Below are 22336 nucleotides of genomic sequence, written 5' to 3'. Positions count from 1 at the left end.
CCCTCTGGGACAGTATTTCCTCCTGGTTGGATCTCCAGTTCTTCAGCTAGTTTGGCTATAGCGTGCCTCAAGGGCTGTGACAAGCTAAATTGGCTGTGACTCCTTCTAGCATTAAGAAGAAGTTCCAAAAGTCTGCAGTAGTACTTGGTTTTACCCCTTACCTCTCAACACAGAGGGCAAAAAGTCTCCTTTCTGAAGGAGGGGCAGGAAAACTAAAGCAGTTCTTTTAGCCCAGTGACACATCTCCCAGCTAGCAGCTCAGTGTGTGAAAATGGACAGTCAGCTGAATGTTTGTGCCCCAAAACAAAAAACTATAAGCCCAAGATATCTCACAAAATGTACCTTTATTTATGCACTGAAAAATAGTCCTGTACTGCCCACCCCCCCCCCAGCAACAGACATCTGTAAGAAATTCCGCACATAATTTGAAGCACAGACCTACCAGCTGGAAATATCAGCAAATGGTGGGGAAGCAAGGAAGACAGACAGTGTCAATACTGAAACATACTGATAAGGCAACAGAAGATTATCCACGCCGCCTGAATCCAAGTTTGTTAGTTTCAGTCATCCTCCTTTCTTCCCAAAGACCACATACTTCTCATTTGAAGTCTGAAGTAGCAATTTCATACATTAAAAGTGAAGCAATTTTAGAGTAGTTGATTTTTGACAGAATTAGTATCCTTGCTGCAGATAAGTTTCAGATAATTTTCTTCACGATAAGGCTTCGAAGGTGCTCGGTTCTGAAATGGCACGGTTGTTCATAAGGCGGTTACTGAAACTTGATTCCTTGAGCCAAAGGTAAATCCTTGCTGTAGTTTATTGTACTGGAAGAGAAACAAGTATTTAGAGACCAGACTTGATCACGGAGACAGACTATGTAGTCCATTTCCTACATACAAGGCTTCTGATTTCTGTCATACGTACAGAAAAGACTTCTGTATGCAGTTTGGCTATTTAAAGTTATGAACTGAGTTTACTCTGGTTTTCAACACAGTAACTATGTGTCGGGAAAGACAACATTCCCCATTATCTCTTCCTTCATAGATCAAAGAGGAAGTTAATTATAATTCTCTATTTAATCTCTTACTAAGGGAAGGTCCATACAGAAAAATCAAGGTGGGATTTGTCACATTCATAAGCCTTCGCATGGAAACCAAAGTTAGCAGAGGTAAAGGCTAGGGAGGCCAACAGAGAGTGGGAATGGTCAACTACTACAGACTGGCGGGAGATTTATGGCTAGATACTCAGCACATAGCTGAATCACCCACCACTGGCAATTAGTGCCCCCCTCACTGTGGTTGCGACTTCATGTATTTCCTGACAAGCTTCAGTAATTTAATTCTTAGCTGAGTTTAAAATCAGGTAAGAGAGGGGGAAAAAAAAAATCCAGATTTTTTTTTTCATTCTTTTGAGGAACAGTGAGTAAAAAAAGGTGTTTCTCTAGACTTTTTAAATAATCTTCTACTGGAACTCAGATGTAAATTCTCGCATGAAGAAAAAGCAATCTCATACATGGTTATCTCACATTTAGCGAAGATATCTGTGGTCAAGGATTTATATGTTTTGAACTTTTGAAAGTTTATTTGTAATTTACACTTATTTGGAATTTAAAAAGTCTGTCTTACCAAGTAGATCGTCTCATATAAAGTTTCCATGAATCACTTCCAGATTCTCTTCCCCCACCAGTGTGCTTTTCACCACCTATATAGGAAAAAGATTATAAATGAAAAGTTGAGATTTTTTTTGAGCATGGGAATCTGGACTAACTCCAGGAGGCAAGACATTTTATAAAAATTCATGGGAAAAAATATTATTTGCCCTTTTTCTATATCTGAAATAAATTACCAGAACACCATCACAGACAACTCACACAGCCAGCCTTCTCCTCATGCTTGAATAAAAAAAAAAAAAAAAAAATCTGCCTGGAGTCAAAAGTCTCATCATGCTGGAACCCGGGGCCCTTGTTTTAAAGATATTTTGCTTTAATAGGAGACAGGAGTATAAGAATGTGCTGGTTCTCTTACTGCTTAAATGGTAAAGTGAATATTTCTTCTTCCCTCCCCTCACTTCCTTCAGTATACACAAAAGAGAGAAACAAAGGCAAAAATGTATTTAAAAACTTTTTCACAAAAATACTTTATGCTGTAATTTTTATATACACATGCAAGCATACACAACAAAAATATTCAAAACTGTTTTAATTAAACTCTTTTGAACAGTTTTCCATTCAGCCACATTGCTAAACACATTTAGAACATACTTCTGAGTTACATTCCTTTGATGAGGGGAAAAAAATGATACATGGAATGTTTAAAAACAAAATACAGATATTTTTAAAAGCTGAAATCCAACTACCTCTAGTCAGTTTCCGTTTTCTGCTAAAGCAATGTAATTCAAAATTAACTTAATTGATTTCCTCAGATATAGTTATTTAAATGGACTGATTAAAACCTTGAAAAATGAGGAGACCTAAATTATACTAGTTTTACAGTGCTAATGCTTTATTCTCTTTCAGAGTCATTCGAACAAAACCAATCTCCTCAACTTTAAAAAAAATAAAACCTGAGGAGTAACATCAAGTCTCTAGACCCTATGCTACAGGATTTAATTATTTAAAGAGAAAGCACAAGTAACATACCAAAAGCACCTCCAATCTCAGCCCCACTGGTTGGGATGTTGACATTCACAATGCCACAGTCAGATCCCTTTGGCCTACAAAGACAGACAAGACACAATTACTCCTCAGGATAGGAAAAGGCTCATTCCCTAAAATAAGGGCTACAAAACACTCTGCTAGCATTGTATGTAGGTTTACAAAAGACATGAAAGACTGATCTTATGCTTCAGGAAGGTAGAAAAATAATTTAAATTATACCCAAGCCAGCGGAAAATCCTTCCCAAATCCTTGGTAAAGATACTGCTGGAAAGACCTTGTTTTACTTCATTATTCCAGGCAAAAACCTCCTCTTCCTCCTAAAAGGAGCATGTGTCAATGGTTAAACCATGACCATTCAAAGCAAAGGAGTTACAAAAAAGCACTGTGATAAAAAAAAACAACATACCACAGCCATTAACATAAAAATATTGACAGCTACTTGGCAAATACAGGAGTACCAAGTCAGGGACAGAATACCTCCACCACTGCACAAAATACACAGACTAGTTTTGAGGAGGTTGACATGAACAACAACAATCTATTCCTGTACAAACTCTCACCTTAACTCCAGCGCTCTCCACAGAAAATGCATAAATGTAATTGCCAGGACAATTACACAAACATGACATATATCCAAAAATCTCCCTCCTGAGTCTTCTGTTAGCATCCTTGACACTTGACTAATTCCCCATTGTTATTTTACCTTAAATTTCAGCACATACAGTATGGGGGCAAACGTCTCAGTGTGGACAATGGGTGCATTATGAGGAAGGCCAGTCACAATGGTTGGTTCAACATAGTTTCCAGGGCGATTTAGAACCTTCAAAACACATAAAAGAAACAATGAGTAAGTTGAAACCTGCATGGTGCTTAGTACTAGCTCAGGAAGGGAATCCTTCATGGTCTGATTACCATTGTTGTGCCTAGCAATCAGAAATAGAAGGCCAGGTCGTCTGACTAGGTAACAAATTTTATAGAAGCGTATCTTACTTCTACTAAGCAAGCAATCAAATCTCAAAGTCTAGCAGCTGGCAAAAAACCACTTCCTTTCTCCTAGTTGTAAGCTGGTTAGAACTTAAAAGGTATTAGGAATAAAAAAAGTGCAGCGACAGACAAGAATTCCCAGAATGTTAAGTTAATGAGAGTTAAACATCCCATATGATGAAGACGTGCAAGTGGCTCTTCACGTATCTTCAGTATTTTCTGAAGTCTGGTATTGTGAATCCAAGGACAGAATAGCAATTTTTCTTTGTTATGTGTTTGTTATTCACCATTTACATTGCTGTTTGTATTTCCACCATGACTTACAACTAGGGAGTAGTGCAAGGAACAGCCAAAAGCTCTTAGCCATTTCTTAGAGGAGAAGGTAGCTCTCCAAGCAGATCCATCTTTACTCTAAAGACAGGATTGTGATTCAAATATAAAATATAAGCAAGTCACCTTTCCACCATAGACCACAGAGCCACCCTGTTGTTTTGCTTGTTCTACTGCATCAAGGAACATGTTCACTGCTTCTTTGGTATGAAGAGGTCCATACAGAGTGTCAGCTAAAAACAAAAGATACAAAGTCATACTTTCAGCAAAACTGTACACATTTGTAAGTATTCTTATCATGACATTTTGGAAGTAATTATTTAATCTGTTCAAGATGAGGAATATTAGCTGGATTCTTCATGTCCCTTTCCGAGTTTTTTTTCTAATGAAACCAGCTATCCCCACTCCCCGGGCAACTGCTAAAATTAGATAGCTTTGATCTGTAATCTCTTTGGAATTTGAACAGAAAGAAACAAACAGAAACTTGTTTCCTAAACCCATGAGTTGTAAATCGCTACTTACAATCCCATGGATCACCAACGCGGACCTGGGCATAGGCCTTAGCAAGCTTTTCCACGACCTCATCATGGATGCTTTCATGGAGGAACTAAACAAAATGTGGTAAGAAGGTTGTAAGATAGCTTAGCCTATCTAACAATTCCTGAAGTACTACTGCTCCTTGAAGAGGGCTGAATGAAGTGTGGAGATAGTCTTGCTCATATTGAGCAAATGCTAAAAATTAACACGTGAGCAAGACCTCGAAACAGCACCAATACCATGAAATAAAGACTAAAAGAAGCAAAGAAATAAAACCATGTTTTAATTTTACCCTATCTCAGAGCAATGGTATCAATGTGTTCTGTAAACTCTTCAGTTAAGTGTTTTAGGACAAATACTGAAGTGATTTTTACTGCTATAAATTGAGGAATGATTGCCCTTCCTATACACCCAAACTTAACCCACACCAATTTTGATGAATATTTACCCAGTCAACCCAACTCTATACATGTCTGTGTAGTCTTATATATACAGACATAGGCTGACACTGTAACCCCTTTAAACTTGTTGAAATGATTGGTTAAAAATTAGAGTAAGCAACACACACACTCTTGCTTTGCTGAAGTCTAAACCCTGCACCAAAGTCTCTAACAGGTACAAGCCAAAGAGCTCTGGCAATGAAAACAGGAGAAATACAGGAACTACAGTAAGTTGTATTTTCCTGAGTTTTAGCACCAGAGACATTTAGAAACATATACAAAAACTCTTGAGAGCTAGGATTATAGTAGAACGACGAACTATCATCTTATTTTCCCATCATACCAATTTTTGACAAAGTAAAACTGTGTTTCAAAGATTATTTGTTGCTCTCGATAACACTTGGAATAGTTAGGTGTTTTCTGAGCTAATTTGGAATTACATTTAAATTCAGAGCTACCCAAACCAGACAATATACACTTACTCACCAGCCTTCTGGCAGTTGTGCACCTCTGACCTGCTGTTCCCACAGCGGCAAATAGAGCGGATGGGATGACTAGGTTCAGATCTGCATCTTCAAACACTTAACAAAAATTAAAATATCAGCATGTTACTGACATAAACAGGCAGTTCACAAGACTTAAGACACTAAAAATACTGACAGGTTGGTCAAGAAGCATTATGAACAGCTGCAGTAGCATAGTGCACTAAACTATACAGGAACACCTCAAAACTCCTGTTACTTTTACACCTGGAATTAGATGCATCCAATTGGACATAAATGTAGGTCTGAACTATTGAAGAGGGCCTTTTGCAATAAAGCTTGCAAGGAAATTCAGCTTCATTTTAATTCAAGATAGCACAAGCAATTTCTTGCCGTTTCTTCACCTTGTCCTTCTCTCACTGAGAAGTCTAGCAGTATAAATAAATAACAGCAAAGTGTATCCAGATGGTATGCAAAAAAGATAGCTAAAACACACAGGTACACAATAATGTAAAATGTAAATGAGCCGAACAAATTCATCTGGCTAGAAGACATTGAGATGTTTAGAGCAAAGCTAGTGTGTATAAGCCAGAAAAAGCAGGACTTTCATATGAAAAAGGAAACAATTTTCTAAGCATAAATCAAGTTTATGCTACTGGCTGCAAAGCAGCACAGATAAAAAAAGAATGACCTGCTCAAATGTGATTTTCAAAAGAGCTTAATATTCTAGATAGGCAAGTACATTTGTTCAGGATATGAGAAAGGTGAATAGAAGGCTACTATACAATGAGACAGTAATTGAGGTATTTATCTAGCTTATATTTTCTTTCTGCCACATTGCTTAGCTTCACAGTATTGAAATGTTATGTTTATCTGGGAACTAGATCATATGATAAGCTACTTAAACCTGTAAAATGTGCTACTGGAATAAACACCTGCAGGCATTGCTTTCACGTATCATAAATGTCTGAAACTCTACATGTATGTACTTATATTCTAAAATGCTAAAAATGTGGTGTTCACAAAATTAGAACTATCCTAAAATCAAATTTATTTAGCATTGTCCAAATCCCTTTACTGAAGCTTACTGCTTCTCTCATTCCCTTCTTCACTTCAATGGTAAATACATGCAAGAGCTTACACTTTTGTTTTCAGTCTTAAAACATTACCCCTCCACAATACCAAAGACAGAAAAACACCAACATTCTATTATGTACAATTTAAACTCCCAGTGTGGGGAAAAGAAAAAAAAAAAAAAAAAAAAGAAAAAAAACCCAGAAATTTGCTACAAACATTTTCATACTAACTTCCAAACATCATCTATGGGACTAAATTTCTACAGTGCATATTACCAATAATGGCATTGTTTCCTCCCAGTTCCAGCAGACTTCGACCTAATAAAAACACACAAAACAAGTGATGTCATGTGCATATGTATTCACTGTACCTCATTCAAAAAAGTTTTAGGCATCACAGTAAACTAATCACTCTAGCCAAAGCAGAAAATTACACTGGATACTACGTCTATCACAAAGATACCTGGAAAGCAGTTATGGCAGACAGAAGCTTAAAAAAAACAGGCAAAAATAGCACTGGAAAGGAAAAGATTAAAACAGAAAAGTTGCAGCATAAATAGTATGATGCAGACAAAGAAGAGAAGGAGGTGCTACAGAGATCAAAATGCACACATAAAATTGAAATAGGCTTATTTATTTCTCTGGCAACAGTTTTCTTCAAATCTGAGAGAAACAATCACCATCTACTTCTGGGTGAACATTTGCAATCTGTTCTGGTTTTTTTTTTTTAACACTTCTATGAATTTCAAATGTGTAAAATGAAAAAATCCCATTCACAAGGTTTTCTGTTTAAAAAGTTACAATCCAGGAGCTGTGGACTCATGCCCGTACACTTTTAAATATTTGCAACAAAAACAGTACCTCAAAAATCATAACTTTTCTCCTGTATTTATAAGGAGTAAAAGGCAAGGGGGCATTTCCCATGAACACACTACCAAAGGACCACAGGTCCTGGCTGTTCATCTCAACAATCTCCATACCAGTATACTCATGGACGCTCCCCCTCTGTCCCCAGTTAACTGTAGGATCACAGATTTGTGGATACCCTGGAAAAATGCTGAGTGGCAGAAATAACTAAAAGTGCAGTATCTAGCTCTGAGCAGTTTCAACATCCCATTTCCACCAAATTAAAAAAAAAAGAAAAGAAAAAAAAAGCTAACACAAGAGGTAAGTGAAACAAGCTATTATTTTAAAATACTATGGGGCTTCCCTGCCTTTCCCAACCATGGAAATAAATTAAGTGGAGGAGACCCCACACACTCACCAAATCTCTCCTGAACCATGAGTGCTACCTGCTTTCCCACTTTTGTGCTGCCAGTGAAGGACAACAGGTCCATTCTCTCATCTCTTGCCATCGCTGTCCTGCACAATGGGAGAAGACATACCACCATGCTCAACAGAAGGGCACACAACTAGACAAGCTGCTTGCACCTTCTATATAAACAAACTTCAATCAGGTACATCTTTTAAAGAGAGTCACTTCTTTGAAAACATCAGGTAACTGACCAATCAGACAGCAGGAAAGCTTCTTCTTTGGCAGAAGAGAGGAAGAAGGCTGTTTCCTTCCCCCTTTCAGACCATAAGAGCATCACTTGTACTAATTTTTAAATTCAATCTAAAGCACATACTGAGTTCAGCTCAAATTGCTATGTTTCCTAAGAAAATATGCGTATCTATGACTTTTAAAAATGCTTATCATCAGTTTTATCTTCTCTACATCCAAGTATACATTTGTACTGGGAATTTTCATATTGTAATAATCAGACAAAACAATTTGACTTGTACAGCTTCCAAGCACAGGTATACACCTATAAGCAAGTGCAGAGTCCTATGTCAGCATGGAAAATGTCCTCCACAAGTGGTCCAAAAGGCCAATGGGATAGAAATTTAAGATTCTTAAGAACATGATAAGTGGAATTTAGTATTAACTGCATTCTTTGGGTATGAGCATAGGCAGAAGTAGAATACAAACTCAGTCATGTCTCTTCATTAAATATCTAATAAGTTATTTGTTAGCAGCTGATCTCACAACCGCAGTAGTATGTTTACAGCAAGGCCAGAGTTTCAGACCAGTTGATAAAAATTATGGTAACAGGTATGTGCATGCACTGGGAACTCCAGGAGATCAGAATAACTTTACGAGAAGTACCTCAAAAAATATTCTGTATCCTCCAAACACCTTCACAAAACACAAGAAACGTTACCTACCCAATGTCTGCTCCACCACAAACCAGAGAACAGATTGCTCCAGGCACTTTGTTATCCTCCAAGACTTTGGCAATTATCCTAGAATCAAAGATGTAAAAAATTCTGAGATTTCTGACAGCTGCTTATAATACAGAATGAACCATCAAAATTGTCTGACCATGCACATGAAGAAGTGACAGATTTTTAAAAGGTAGCAGTCCTGCAGTTAATCAATACGTAGTTTGTACAATACACAACACACTTCCCTCACAGAATCATAAAATGAATCATAGAATGCTTTGAGTTGGAAGGGACCTTTAAAGGTCATCTAGTCCAACTCCACTGCAAGAAGCAGGGTCATCTTCAACCAGATCATGTTGTTCACAGCCCCGTCCAACCTGGCCTTGAATGTTGCCAGGGATGGGGCATCCACCACCTCTCTGGGTATCTTGTTCCAATGTTCCTTCACCCTCACTGTAAAAAATTTATTCCTTGTATCTAGTCTGAATCTACTCTCTTTTAGTTTAAAACCATTGCCCACTTGTTCTGTCACAACAGGCCCTAATAAAAAGTTTGTCCCTATCTTTCTTATAGGCCTCCTTTAAGTACTGAAAAGCTGCTATAAGGTTTCCCTGGAGCCTTCTCTTCTCCAGGCTGAACAGCCCCAATTCTCTCAGCCTTTCTTCACAGGAGAGGTGCTCCAGCCCTGTGATAATCTTCATGGCCCTCCTCTAGACCCTCTCCAACAGGTCCACGTCCTACTTATGTTGGGGGCTTCAGGGCTGGATACAGTACTCCAGGTGGGGTCTCACCAGAGCAGAGTAGAGAAGCAACCCTCAACCTACTGGCCATGCTTCTTTCGATGCAGCCCAGGATACAATTGCCTTTCTGGGCTGTGAGCACACTTTGACAGCTCATTACCATCTTTTCAGCCACTGGTACCCCGAAGTGTTTCCCAGCAGGGCTGCACTCACTTCCTTCATCCCCCAGCCAGTATTAATACCAGCGGTTGCCATGACCCAGGTGCAGGACCTTGCACTTGGTCTTAATGAACCTCATGAGGTTTGCATGGGCCCACTTCTTCAGCTTGTCCAGGTCCTTCTTAGATGCCACCCCATCCCTCAGGCATGTCAACTGCACCACTTAGCTTGGAGTCATCTGCAAACTTGCTCAGGGCACACTCAGTCCTACTGCCTATGTCACTGAAGATGTTAAACAGTACTGGTCCCAGTATGGACCCCTGAGGGACATCACTTGTCACTGACCTCTACATGGATATTGAGCCATTGACCACTACCCTCTGGATGTGACCATTTAATCAATTCCTCATCCACCAAACAGTCCACCCATCAAATCCCTATCTCTCCAACTTAGAGACAAGGATGTTGTGGGGGACCATGTCAAAGGCCTTACAGAAGACCAGGTAGACAACATCTGTAGTTCTTTTCTTGTCTGCTGATGTAGTCACTCCATCACAGAAGGGCATTAAGTTGGTCAGGCAGGACTTGCCCTTGGTGCAGCCATGCTGGCTGTCTCAAACCACCTCCCTGTCCTTCTGCGCTAACTGCCTTAGCATAGCTTCTATGAAGAGCTGTTCCATGATCTTCGCAGGCACAGAAGTGAGGTGACAGGTCGGCAGTTGCCAGGATCCTCCTTTTTACCCTTTTTAAAAATGGCTGCAATGTTTCCCTTTTTTCAGCCAGCAGGGATGTCACCTCACTGCCATGACTTTTCAAATATCAGGGAGAGTGGCTTGACAATCGCATCAGCTGGTTCCTTCAGGACTCTGGGATGCATCTCATCAGGTCCCATATACTTGCATATATTCTGGCTCCTCAGGTGGTCACAGACTTGATCTTCTTTTACAGTGGAAGGGACTCTGGTCCCATAGTCCCTGTCTTCCGATCCATACACTTCAGAGGTGTGGGAAGAGGGGTTACCAGTGAAGACTGAGGCAAAAAAAAGCTGTTGAGTACCTCACCCTTCTCCTCATCTGCTGTTACCAGTTCACCAGTCTCGCTCCTTGAGGGGGTATACTTTCTTTGACCTTCCTTTTCTGTCTGACATACCTGTAGAAGCCCTTCCGTTATTCCTTGTGTCTGTTGACAAGGTCAGGTCCAGCCACACCTTGGCCTTCCTGACACAACCTGACCCCATCCCTACACAACCTACACTTCCTGACCTACATCCCTACACTTTTCTCATCAAGGACTTTGGTGTCAGAATCATACCTTACACAGAAGTAAGACTCTAAAATATATTCATTATGTAGCTCTACAACTGGCACAGACAAGCATTAGATCAGTGTGTAAAAACCTTGGCCATACCATCTTTCACCATTAGAAACAGACATTTATATAACTTTATGGAGTTACATAAAATACTCATAAGTAGTTTGGGGCCATTGTTCTCAGGAGCTAATATTAAAGCTACAAGACTTGCTAATTAGTTATTTTAAAGGAGTCTATTTATATTTAGCATTTACAAATAAATGTTATTTGTAACAGACAAGAGATAAGTATTTTAAATGCTAATATAGTAAGCAAAGTAACAACAAAGCTCGAGTAAGTATCACTATGACATTTATTCGTTAGAGTAATTCTCCTTTTTGTCCAGAATGAGTTCTGAGCCCTGGAAACACATGCTAAGGTATTACTAGGTTTGGATAATAGATTGTGCGAAGGCATCTTCAGCATATAGGTCTACACAGCCAGCCAGAAGGATCTGACAAGAAACTGAGTGCTGATGTTAGGCTGAGACTCCCAAAAGAAGGAATGATTCTGAAACAAGAGTGTGTGACTGAAGGAAGCTGAATTTTGTGAGCAATTTGTCTCCTACAAGGAAGCAAACCACATAGCTACCCCTACTTCAGCAGAAGCACAGTTCCAGTCCCAGAAAAAAACGTGCCAATGGTGTAGGTATATACCTATACATACTATAGTATAGGTATATACCTACCTATAATGGTATAGGTATATATCTATATATACTGTTTTTTCTTAGATATCAATGGAGAAAAAAAAAACAAACAGAAAATAAGTTGTTTAAAATGCAAAAAAGAAAGCAAAGAAAGCAGAACTCACTTGGTAACAGCAACACTAATGAGGGATGTTGTAGGAGCACCCTTCCTAAAAACAAAACAAAATTAAAAATCAAACATAATTTTATTTTCAATTATTTGAGAATAAGAGAAAATAAAGTATGTAATTTTGATGGTATCAGAAATACAGCACACTTTGGTTAGGCTGGTTTTCAGGTGTATGTTAGGATAGGAATTCAACATTTCTTTCCACAGCTGAGCATTCAGAGCTTCTACTGAAATCCGCATGAACAAGAGCTATACTAGACATTAGAGTGAAGCATGTAGACGGAAGCAAAGCAGGAGCTGGGAGAGGAAGCAAAGCTCATTATGCTGCAAGAACTCAACCTGGGTTCTTTATTAAGAGGCCATTTGGCTAAGTCTTGGACAGGTATGAATCTCAACATCTCATAAAAGAGGTCACCACAAAATAAAAAAAAAAGCTCTTTGACAAGTGAAGCCAAAAATAAGCCTAAAAATAAACAGAGATTAAGCCTGCCACAGAATCAAATATACAGAAACACTAGGTATTTGATAACAATTTCACGCCTGAGATAATAGCTCTCTAATTTTAAAATACTGTTAGCTTGTTGGAGAGCTATGTCTTACCAGAGGCAAGCGTTTCCACAGATCATTGCAATTGCGCTGTTCCACCCATAAACCGCTACAGGGAAGTTAAAGGCCGTGATGATTCCTACTAACCCAACAGGATTCCACTGCTCTATAAGGGCATGGCCGGGTCCTGAAGGCAAAGACACAATGTAACGCATTTTGCACCCATTTGACTTTTTTTTTTTTAAAAAAAGGAAACTATGTGAGCCAGGGGCCTAGCATCACTCTTCAGTCCATCAGAGCACTAGATTGCAGAGAGCTGTACTACACGTGCTCTGCAGCTTACTGGAACAAGGTTAGCTAGATTGTGTAAAAACCTAATAACATGACAACATAACATTATGTTAACTATTCAGTTATCAGAATGGTGATTGTTTGCTAATCGATAACTAACAAAAAGGTTTCTCATTTCCAAGTGCACTGCTGAACTTTTAACCTACTTTCCTCTAGCACCTCCATTAACAAAGAAATCAAAGAGAATCTAATGCTTCAAAGAGTGGAGGGAAAATACATTGCCTCTCTTGCTTTATGCCACAGGCTAGATACTTCACTAGGTGGTGCTACTGCCTACCAGCACATCTATTCCTAGATAACATACTCCCTAAATAAATCACAGTAGGGACATTTTGCTGCACTACATCACTGTATATTTAAAATACATCTTCATGTCTTCATTTGCACAAAAAAAAAAAAACCAAACATACACACATACTTACTTTCTGAAGGCAAAATAGGTCCACCAATCATTCGGGATAAACCAACAGCATAGTCGCAGACATCAACATACTCTTGTACTTCCCCAACACCCTCAACCAAAATCTTTCCCATTTCCAAAGAGACCTGAAAATGAGCAAGACAATTTTTTTTTAATAAAATTCCTTTACATCCCAAACACATTTTGTCTCCCACTAATATAAGGTATATCTGTACATCAAGTAAGATTTAATACACATTTTTTAATTAGAAGAGATTGCTGCTTCCTCAGTTATTCACAGCTTAAAGAAAGAACACAATAGACAAGCAGAGAGAATTCACATTCCCATACAATAGGAGGAAATTAGAAGTCAAAATTAATGAACAAAGGAAATAAAAAATAATCTATGGAAAGGAATATCCAACAGTAATAAGTTTCAAAGGTTAAGTCAACGAAACACAGAATTTCCATCAGGACATTGTACACGTTGCAGACCAGACAGGGAATAAATTGGAAAAGAGGGATTACTCTGCTCCAGCAAAATAAAATGGTCATTTACATTTTCTGTAAGCAAACTACTCATTTTACAACATCTCAAAGAGTTGGAGAGATTCTATTTTCACATACTGCTGGAAATGTCTACACATCTTTAGTATTTTAGTAACCTAGGATGTTTAGGATCATTTTTTTTAAATTTGTTTTGTCGCTGAAGCCAATCCTAAACTATGTTCCATTAAAAGCATAGATGTACACAGCATATAGATAATCAATGAGAATAAGTTGGTATTTAAAGACCAGCTTATTATCCTCCAAAAGTGAGAAAATTCACTAACTTAGGAACTGAGAAGTCACCTATTTACCTCCACTTAATTTTACAGTCATGCTCCGATATCTCATTGCAACTTTCATGCAAATATCATCTACCACTTTAGACTGATAACTGTACTTTGAAAAAACTGTTGAGGAATCATGTTCAAGAAATTGCCACAAGATTTTATTCCACATGCAAAGGTTAAAACACAAGTGACTAAATGCATTTCTAGGTGTTTCTATGATGCTTGTGGTCGTCTCAACGCAGAAAAAATAGTTCCTATCTGTGAACAGAAATGGAGGGGCATCAGACATATTTAATAAAAAACACAGTGGTGAATCTGTAAGTGCAGCAGAGATACATCTAGGTACCTGACACTGTGAGGTGAGGCTGGAAATTTCCAACACCATCCACTCAAAGGTGAGTTGCCACACCATGCCCTTTTACATATCCTAGAGCCAGGAAAAGTCCTAAAACCTAGATATCTACTGCACAGCTTTCACACCGAAGTTCACCTTGTATCCTGGAAGAACCAAACAGACTTACTATCTGTTTGGGAAAACTAGAAAAATGTTCTGGCAATAAGCAATAATTTTTGCCGAAGGAACACACAACAAACTTCTGTCTGTCCACATTCACCAGGGAAGCTGTACCATTTTTTAATACAGAAGTATGTTAGCACTCTAATTCCACCACAGAAACTCTGCTGAGAAGACAACATCAAGGGACACAGCAGAACAAAGTTTTGTAGGTTAACAACATGGGCTTGACTACACATGGAGGTATTCACTGGCAGCTGTTTCTGACTAGCAGCACATATTGACAAGCCCTGTAAAAGGGAAGTGGCAAGTTCCCTGCTTATCTCCTTTTCTTCCCTAGCAAGTAGCAGGTGTTTTAAAGGAACAGTCCTTCAACCTTTACATCCTGCATAGCACCGCAAGATCTCATCAAGACCATCTCACCTTCTGAAGCTTTATATCTCCACATGTCAGTTCACAAAATCCTGCAGATCACCAGAAAGAGCTCAAGGTTAAAAGCTCTGTATTAGAGGACAGTCTTTTTCAGGATGCTTTTAGTATCAGACAGTGCTCTATCCGACAGGCAAGTTGGAAAACAGCAGGACAACACTTGTAATGCTCCTCCCAGTGAGAGTACAGGCTCTTCACCTTCTATATAATATGATTTTCAGTGTTGGATGCCAGAATGCAATCTTACCTTTTTTTTTTTTTGATTAAAGTTTCTTTAGGTAAGCTAACAGAACTAACAGTATTTTAACAATTATTAAAGTTAGTATTGCAGAGTGGTGTGTTAAAAACCAAGAAAACAGTTTTGACACACATTCTCTGCCCCACTGCGAAGTTAAGCTGCTTCTTGAAACACCTTACCAGGCTTCCTAGAACTTTGATTTTTTGTCTCAGGGCATCACCAATCTGTCGCACTATTTCTCCACGTTTAGGTGCAGGGACCTAGTCAAAACAAAAGAAAACAGAAGAATTTAAGATTGAACATCTGTGACTTCTACCCTTGCAGTAAGAAATCACTGATTGTTCTGCTTTTTCCCCCTATTTCCCAAGACATCGTTACTTGCTCATGTCACGTGCACTGCCTTCCAAGAGACTGTTTCCTGCCCCACACAGGCAACACTGCACAGATTTTAAGTTCGTTCAAAACTTCAGTTCCACTGCATACTGCCAGAAACATTCAGATTATTAGTTCTGCTACTTCTGTTCAGCTACACCACTCTCAACACCACTGAACAATCAGCTGCACCTCAAGAAACAAGCATTTTTTATAAATGCACACTTACTGGTTTCTGACCTTTTGAAGTGTACTTAACATCACATTTTGAAAGTTTTTTTTTTCAGTATGACAGTTGCTGCTGAGACGTTATTTTATTAGCAGATGCTGAGACACACAGAAGGCTCAGTCATGGAAAAATTAAACCCATATACCAAATACTAATAGATCTTTTTTTTTAATGTAAAAACCAAACAGCTTTGAAATGAGGCTTTAAAGAAAGAATCTACACATCAAAAGCCTATCTGTTAGATTGCTTTCAGTTAATTTACAAACACAGTACGAGCTGACATGCACTCACCACATAATAATCACACAATGTAACAAAATAACATGTACTAACATAACCTGAGGAAGCTGTTGTATTTGTCCTAAACTTTGTTCTCTTCAGGCAAGGCCAACTACTTTGTTGGATAAAATACAGAATGTCCAATACATTACGAAATTCAGGTTTCACCTTATGTCAAAAAAACAGCAGGTATCTATAAAAACAAAGCCTGGCATGACCAGCAATATAATGCATGCCGGCTAGACACAGCTTGTACAGGGACATTGAGAATTACAGCTCGCTAAGGAAAAATATCTTGGTTATCGTCTGACACGGCAACGTAACACCAAAGTTTTGGAATAACTTAGCTGTTCTGTGAAATACCAGGACAGCGGATGAACAAAAAAAGGCACACTCAAAACCAGCAGTCCTCTTCACCCCATGAGAACAAGACTATCACCACAAGTTAGATATCCGAACATTCTGCAGAATTATTGCAGGAGAAAGCATGCAGCAACACGAAGCTAAATGCACCCACTGTGATAATTTGCTTGCTGAAGTTTTTGAACTTCAGCAGACTTGTTGGCAATGCTTACAGACAAAAATACCTGGGTAAATTCGCCAGGCTTTTCAAAACAAATATTTTCCACAAGTCAATGTCCTCATCTTTGTAATGGTAATATGCGCAAGTTGTGCGAGTTTGTTTCTTGAGCTCCTCACTGCAGATTTTTTCTTTAATGCAACATACACAGTATGAACATGTTTTCACACCTCTACCTGCCATGGCAATTCAATGGCCTTTATCTGCCGGAGATATGTTATAAAAAAAAAAGACATCTCTGCTAACTTACGTCAGCCCAGACCTTCCATGCCTCTTTAGCCTTCTTTACTGTTTCTTCATAATCCTCCAAGCTAGCCTACATAAAAAAGCATGTCAAAGAAAAAGTTAGGAAAACCAAAACCCCAAAAGAAACACCACAGAAAAGCTTCTGTTTCCAACTCAGGACATTTCTAGTGGACAGTACTGCACTACACAACATCACTTCCACAGGAAGTTTATATCCTGCCATAGGTTGGTCCCAACATAGCATGTTGAGTTGCTTGAAGTTGCTGTTACTAAAAAAGAAAAATGTGAGCAGAAGTCTTCCTTCAAGTGACAAAGCACACTCCATAAAGAACAGTTATAAGAGAGGCATTCATCATATATTTATATATTTTCTTTTATCTTAGATACTATTGCTATTAAGAATATTAAAGAAAGGCTGTAAGAACTGTCCTACTTCACTAGCCTCACTGGACATCAAGGATTAATTGAAACCTAACATACAAAAGGAGCAGATTATTGCCATAGCACTATTCTCACACTGAAAACTTTCACAAATTTACCACGTGAATGACACGTTGCTCTCCTTCATCCCTCCCCCTGCCCACTCAGCTCCACTGAACAGCTGCCATCCACCCCTATTAGGCAACTTCCTCTAGAAAGAGACGAAAACTGGCAGGAGAGGCCCTCGCTCTTCCCAATAAAACCTGCAAGAGCGAACAGCCTGTTTTTTCTTGCCAGAAAAGCCACAGGCTTATTTCCAGCAGACGGCCCGAGCTGTGATGAGCCTCTGGATCCAACATCCCCTAAACCCCCGCCCGGCGGGTTCATGCCCTTCGCGAGCTTGGTGGAAAGGAGGAGGAGGAGCTCCCAAAGCGGCGCCCGAACACCCCTCACTCCGGCGGAGCGGGGCAGAGGGCTCCACCCTCCCTCTGTCCCTCCAAAGGGCCCCGCTGGGTCCGCGCCCCCGAGCTCCCGCGGGCCGTGCTTACCTGCCGGACGCTGGCGATCGGCTCGTTGTTGGCGGGGCAGTAGGTCGTCACCACCTAAAGCAGCGGGGGGGGGGGGGGGGGGCGGGTGTGAGCAGCGGGGCCGCGCTCACCCCTTCTCCCAACGGAAGGGGCGCAACGCCCGGGGCCGCGCCGAGGCCCAGGCCCGGCTCCGACGCGGCACCGCCCCGCCCATGGCCCGGCTCCCGCGGGCCCGCTCCCCCCCCTCCCCGCCCCCCCCCAACAGGCCGTCCCGTCGCCCGCACCTGGCCGCCACCGCTCCAGCGCCCGTTGTACACGCCCGGGTTCTCCTCCTGCAGGCCCAGCTCCCGCAGCCAGGCGTAGCGCGGCTGGCTGACCAGCAGGGAAGACATGGCGGCTGCCGGGTACCCGACCCGCAGCGGCAGCAGCGCGGCGGCGGCGCGGCGCAACCCCAGCATCGCTGCCGGCCGCCCGGGGCGGGGGTGGGTGGGCGGGGCGGGGCCGGGCCGGGGGTGGGGCGCGCCCCTCAATGACCGCCCCGCCCCACCCCCCTGCCGCCGGAGCCCATTGGTGGAGAAACGGCGGCACCGCCCCGCCGGGCACCGCCCGCTCCTTCCTGCCCCCCACCGTCCCCCGCTTTCCGCTACTCGGGTGCAGGCCTGGCGGGGCCCGGGCGGCCTGGCACGGCATGGCACGGCATGGCCTGGCCCGCCTGCTGGCCTCCTGCCCGTCCCGGGTGTAGGCCCAGCCCGGGTAGAGACCGTGGTCCCTCAGCGGCATTCCAGTTTCCCCTCAGAGACCACCGCGCACCACAGAGGGGTTCCCCAGTCCCATATTTGTAGTTGTAGGGGAAAATAAGAGCACACAGGCATAATAACAGGGGAAAAAATGTAGCTGTCCTTATTCTACAAAGGAGTAATAATAATAATAATATGTAGGAGCATGCATTACCGTTGTCATTCTTTAATACCGTGCTTGAATCTTGATTAAAAGAAGTGGCTTCAGCTTCTGGGCTGGCCACTTACCCACGCTCCAGTGTTTGTCATTTTACAATCTTCTTATTTCATGCTTACCTCATTTGATAGGCACTCATCCTGCAAAACTGCAGAGGATTTTTATCCCATATTTTTTAACTATAATTCCCCTTAAGAGGCTTTGGAAATTTATATGACTTATGATCACGAAATAGTGTTTGTTTTCAGGAATGGAGTACTTTCTGAATGACCAAACCAATTAGGAATAAACCCCACTACTAAGGCTTAAATGCCTTAGCGTATTGTGGTGGTTTAGCCCAGATCACTACATAGTTTCTCACTTACCCTCCCCCTACCCAGTGGGATGGGGGAGAGAAATTGGGAAGAAAGGAAAACTCGTGGGTTGAGATAAAAATAATTTACTAAAATAGCAAAGGAAAACTACAAAAATAACAGAATGTAAGGATATTAATGTATACAAAATATACAAATTAACAATGTACAATTTCTAGCCACTTGATGTCCGAATGACCGACGCAGCCTGTCCTGAGCAGCGATCACAGAAATGACACCAATCAGCAAGCAGAAGAGGGGGAGAGTGAGCCAGCAAGGTAGAGGGAACGACGCCAGCGAGCAAGAGAGATGAGAAGGTGGAATGTGGATGCCAAGGATGCCCAAATGGATGCCCCCTCACATGGGCAACCCCCACTTATATATTGAGCATGACATTTATGGCATGGAATACTCTCTGTGGCCAGTTTGGATCAATTATTCTGTCTGTCTTTCTCCCAGCTTCCTGCATCTGCACGTTAACGAGACCTTAACGAGACTTGGAAAGCCAGACAGTGTCCTTGGTCTCATTCACAACCACTCGTATCATCAGAGTGCTTTTGTCAACATTCCTCACATACAAAATCCAAAACACGCTGGCTACTGAGAGAAAAATTAACTCCATCCCTGTCGAAACCAGGACACACGTACTTAAAGGACAGAAGAAAATGCCACTGATATCAAGAGCACAATGATTTTTTTTGTTGTTGTTTCCACAACTGCATGATTTTCCTTACTGTGAATTGCATCAACTATAAGTAATTTGCTCTTTAAGAAATGATTTTTCAAGTAATTTTGTTGAATGAAAAGTATGTTTGGATGATGTGAACAGATTATAGCATTATAAAGTATATATATTTATAGTATTATAAAGTAGCCTGGCAAGGTTAAAGAGCTGAAGATGCCATTGTCTTTACTGCATGCAAGATCAAATTGTCACTTGTACAAGGACACTGGGTTTGGATACTGTAAAACTTGTATCAAAAAGGCAGCAATCCATTCACCTTTGAGGGGAATACATTATTTCGAACAAAAGCAACTCAAAAGGGAAATTAGTACATCTGAAAGGTAAAACTTTTTTTTAAGCAGGAGGATGAAACCTTACATCTACCTAGAGAACAAACACCATCAAGTGAACAGCAGTACAAGCTTTCTTCCCCTGCTTTGACACCGCTTTTACAGCCTTGACCTCAAGCAGCTATCCTATGGATGATATGGTAGATCAGTCCCCAGAGCTGTTTGTTTGTTGTCTGACTGGGAGAGCCTACCAAAAACCTGTTGAGTAGGCTTCCATCACACCTGACCTGGAGCGAGCTTGTTTTGATCTTATGACCCAGGCGTGTGAAGTATCCTTGGCACTATTCCATCTCCTGATGACTGCTACTCGTAGTGCAAAGCTGCTTCTTGGAAGGTTAATTTAGTACATAGATCAAATATGTAGATGAAATAGGCTCCAGCTTCCTGCACAGCATGCAGCACCTGCTGAAGCTGGATTTGCAGCAGCTCTAGACATGCCTTGGGGAGGAAGAGCCTGCTGAGAGAGAGCTCCATGCACTTTACCGAGAGGCCTTTGTGACTGTAACTGTCCTTGCACAGCATTCACTGGCACAATAAAATGGTGGGGGAACAAAAGCCAACAGCTTTATGTTTGAAACTGTCCAGACACACATCGGAGATAAAAACCTCCAGTGACTGTAGTGAAACTTTGCAGACATCTTCCTCGTAAGGTCTGGCCCTGACACCTCCAAGAAGGACCGGAGGGATATAGTCCAGTGCAAGGACATGGCCTTTCTCTTGATATTGAACACCAAGGTTGTGGGCCTTAATGGACCTGACCAGCCTTGCCTGGGGCCTCCATCCCTTACCACCAGCCCAAGGCAGTGGCTGAAGCTCATCCCTGGGCCTTTGATCCCTCCTGCCATGGCTCAGCCACAGCCCTGCCTCTGCTTGGACAAGGATGTGGCAAGCCAGATCCTGGCCTGGGGACTTCTGGCTTCTCCCCATCACCATGGCATCTGCTTGTCAGCCACTGGCTTGGTCCTGACCTTGAGCAGCAGGCCAGCTCCCTGGCTTCACTTTGGACCTTTTTCATCACTGCCATACCTCCTCATGATCCGGGCTGTGACTTCGACTGGTGAGGCCCCTGTCCGACCTCCTGGCTGAGTATCCCCTGGGGAGCAGTGGCCCTTACTGCTCTCTGACGGAGAGGGTACAGCTGGCTCAGACCAGTGGTCTTTGAGAGGTGATGTTTTCCAATGCATTGCACAATCTGTGCAGACTTTCACCTTTTTTTGGCCTTATATATCTGTATATATGGTCAAAGGGGTATTTCACAATAACATAGCTGCAAGATGTCTTCAACCTATGCATTGCGTGCTAGCAAAGAAGTGTGACTCTCAAATGTTTAGGGCAGTAGCTGAGGCATAGACAACATGGTTTCAATTCCACAGACTTTCTCTGTCACTGTAAGCAAGCAGTTCCTCCAGCCAATGACTACACACGGCTATTGCTACTGGTACAGTAGCTACTGGTCAAGTTGCAAAGAAAATTGAAACCCTGGCACTGTGCCTAACTTGGTTCTGTTTGTCTTTTTTTTTTTTGCTCCAGAGTGTCCAAGCGGACCAAATTGTCACTGTCATAGGTGGTGCCAAAGTCCTTCTAGGAGGGACACAAGGCCAACTTGTCTGCACTGCACTGGCTAGTGATCAGATATGCAGGGCTAGCTGTGTGAGTCGCGTTGCTTTTCAACCATCTGCCGTAGTAAAGATGTCATCGGAGCTGCACAAAATCCTAGTGTGAGGCCCAAAGTTTTTTCTTCCTGCCATGCCCAAGTTCACATCTAAATCTAGATATGCTTCCAGAAACTACAAGTGCAACAGGGGGGTGAGTTCAGGCCAATGTCTGAAAAACAGCACAGACACAACCTGCGCTTCTGTCCCACACCTGCAGAGCAAGGCAAATCACGGGAGAGTTTGCAGGCTACAGAAAGACTGTGCAACAGGGAGATATATGGAGCAGGGGGAGCTCTGGCTGCAGTATGTGGGTTTTTTTTCTGATTGTTCTACATGCCCATACCGAACTTGGTATTTAAAATCTTTATTTGTTAAAGGGAATTTTAGTGAGACATTATGCAATACTCTATAAAATAACTAGAAGTGTATTGGAGTACTAATAATACTAAGTGCATTGCTCTATTGATCAAGTATTATATTACAGAATGCCTTGTCAGTTTGCCAGTAATTCCTGAGATGCAGCAGCTGTTTAACAGAGCACAACACTCAGCTA

At 41.4% G+C, this 22336-nt stretch overlaps 1 protein-coding gene across 1 annotated transcript; it reads right to left on the bottom strand.

Annotated features, from left to right (window-relative positions):
* Positions 1-327: 327 nt before the first annotated feature.
* Positions 328-18221, bottom strand: ALDH7A1 (aldehyde dehydrogenase 7 family member A1). The gene is made up of 18 exons (XM_086770915.1): positions 18032-18221; positions 17769-17822; positions 16805-16870; positions 15274-15354; positions 13100-13223; positions 12381-12513; positions 11776-11820; positions 8714-8791; positions 7770-7867; positions 6782-6823; positions 5434-5528; positions 4493-4577; positions 4097-4203; positions 3360-3476; positions 2876-2973; positions 2639-2712; positions 1626-1701; positions 328-824 (listed from the first exon to the last, which is right to left on the bottom strand). Exons 1-18 carry the CDS (start codon positions 18203-18205, stop codon positions 770-772), a joined length of 1602 nt encoding a protein of 533 aa, XP_086627041.1. The 5' UTR covers positions 18206-18221; the 3' UTR covers positions 328-769.
* Between the last annotated feature and the right edge of the window lie 4115 nt (positions 18222-22336).

Source organism: Chlamydotis macqueenii, chromosome Z (assembly GCF_036417535.1).
Source record: "Chlamydotis macqueenii isolate bChlMac1 chromosome Z, bChlMac1.mat, whole genome shotgun sequence".
In the NCBI taxonomy this organism is placed as follows: Eukaryota; Metazoa; Chordata; class Aves; order Otidiformes; family Otididae; genus Chlamydotis; species Chlamydotis macqueenii.
Note: the sequence above shows the minus strand (reverse complement) of the source record. Positions and strands in the feature narration are given on the sequence as shown.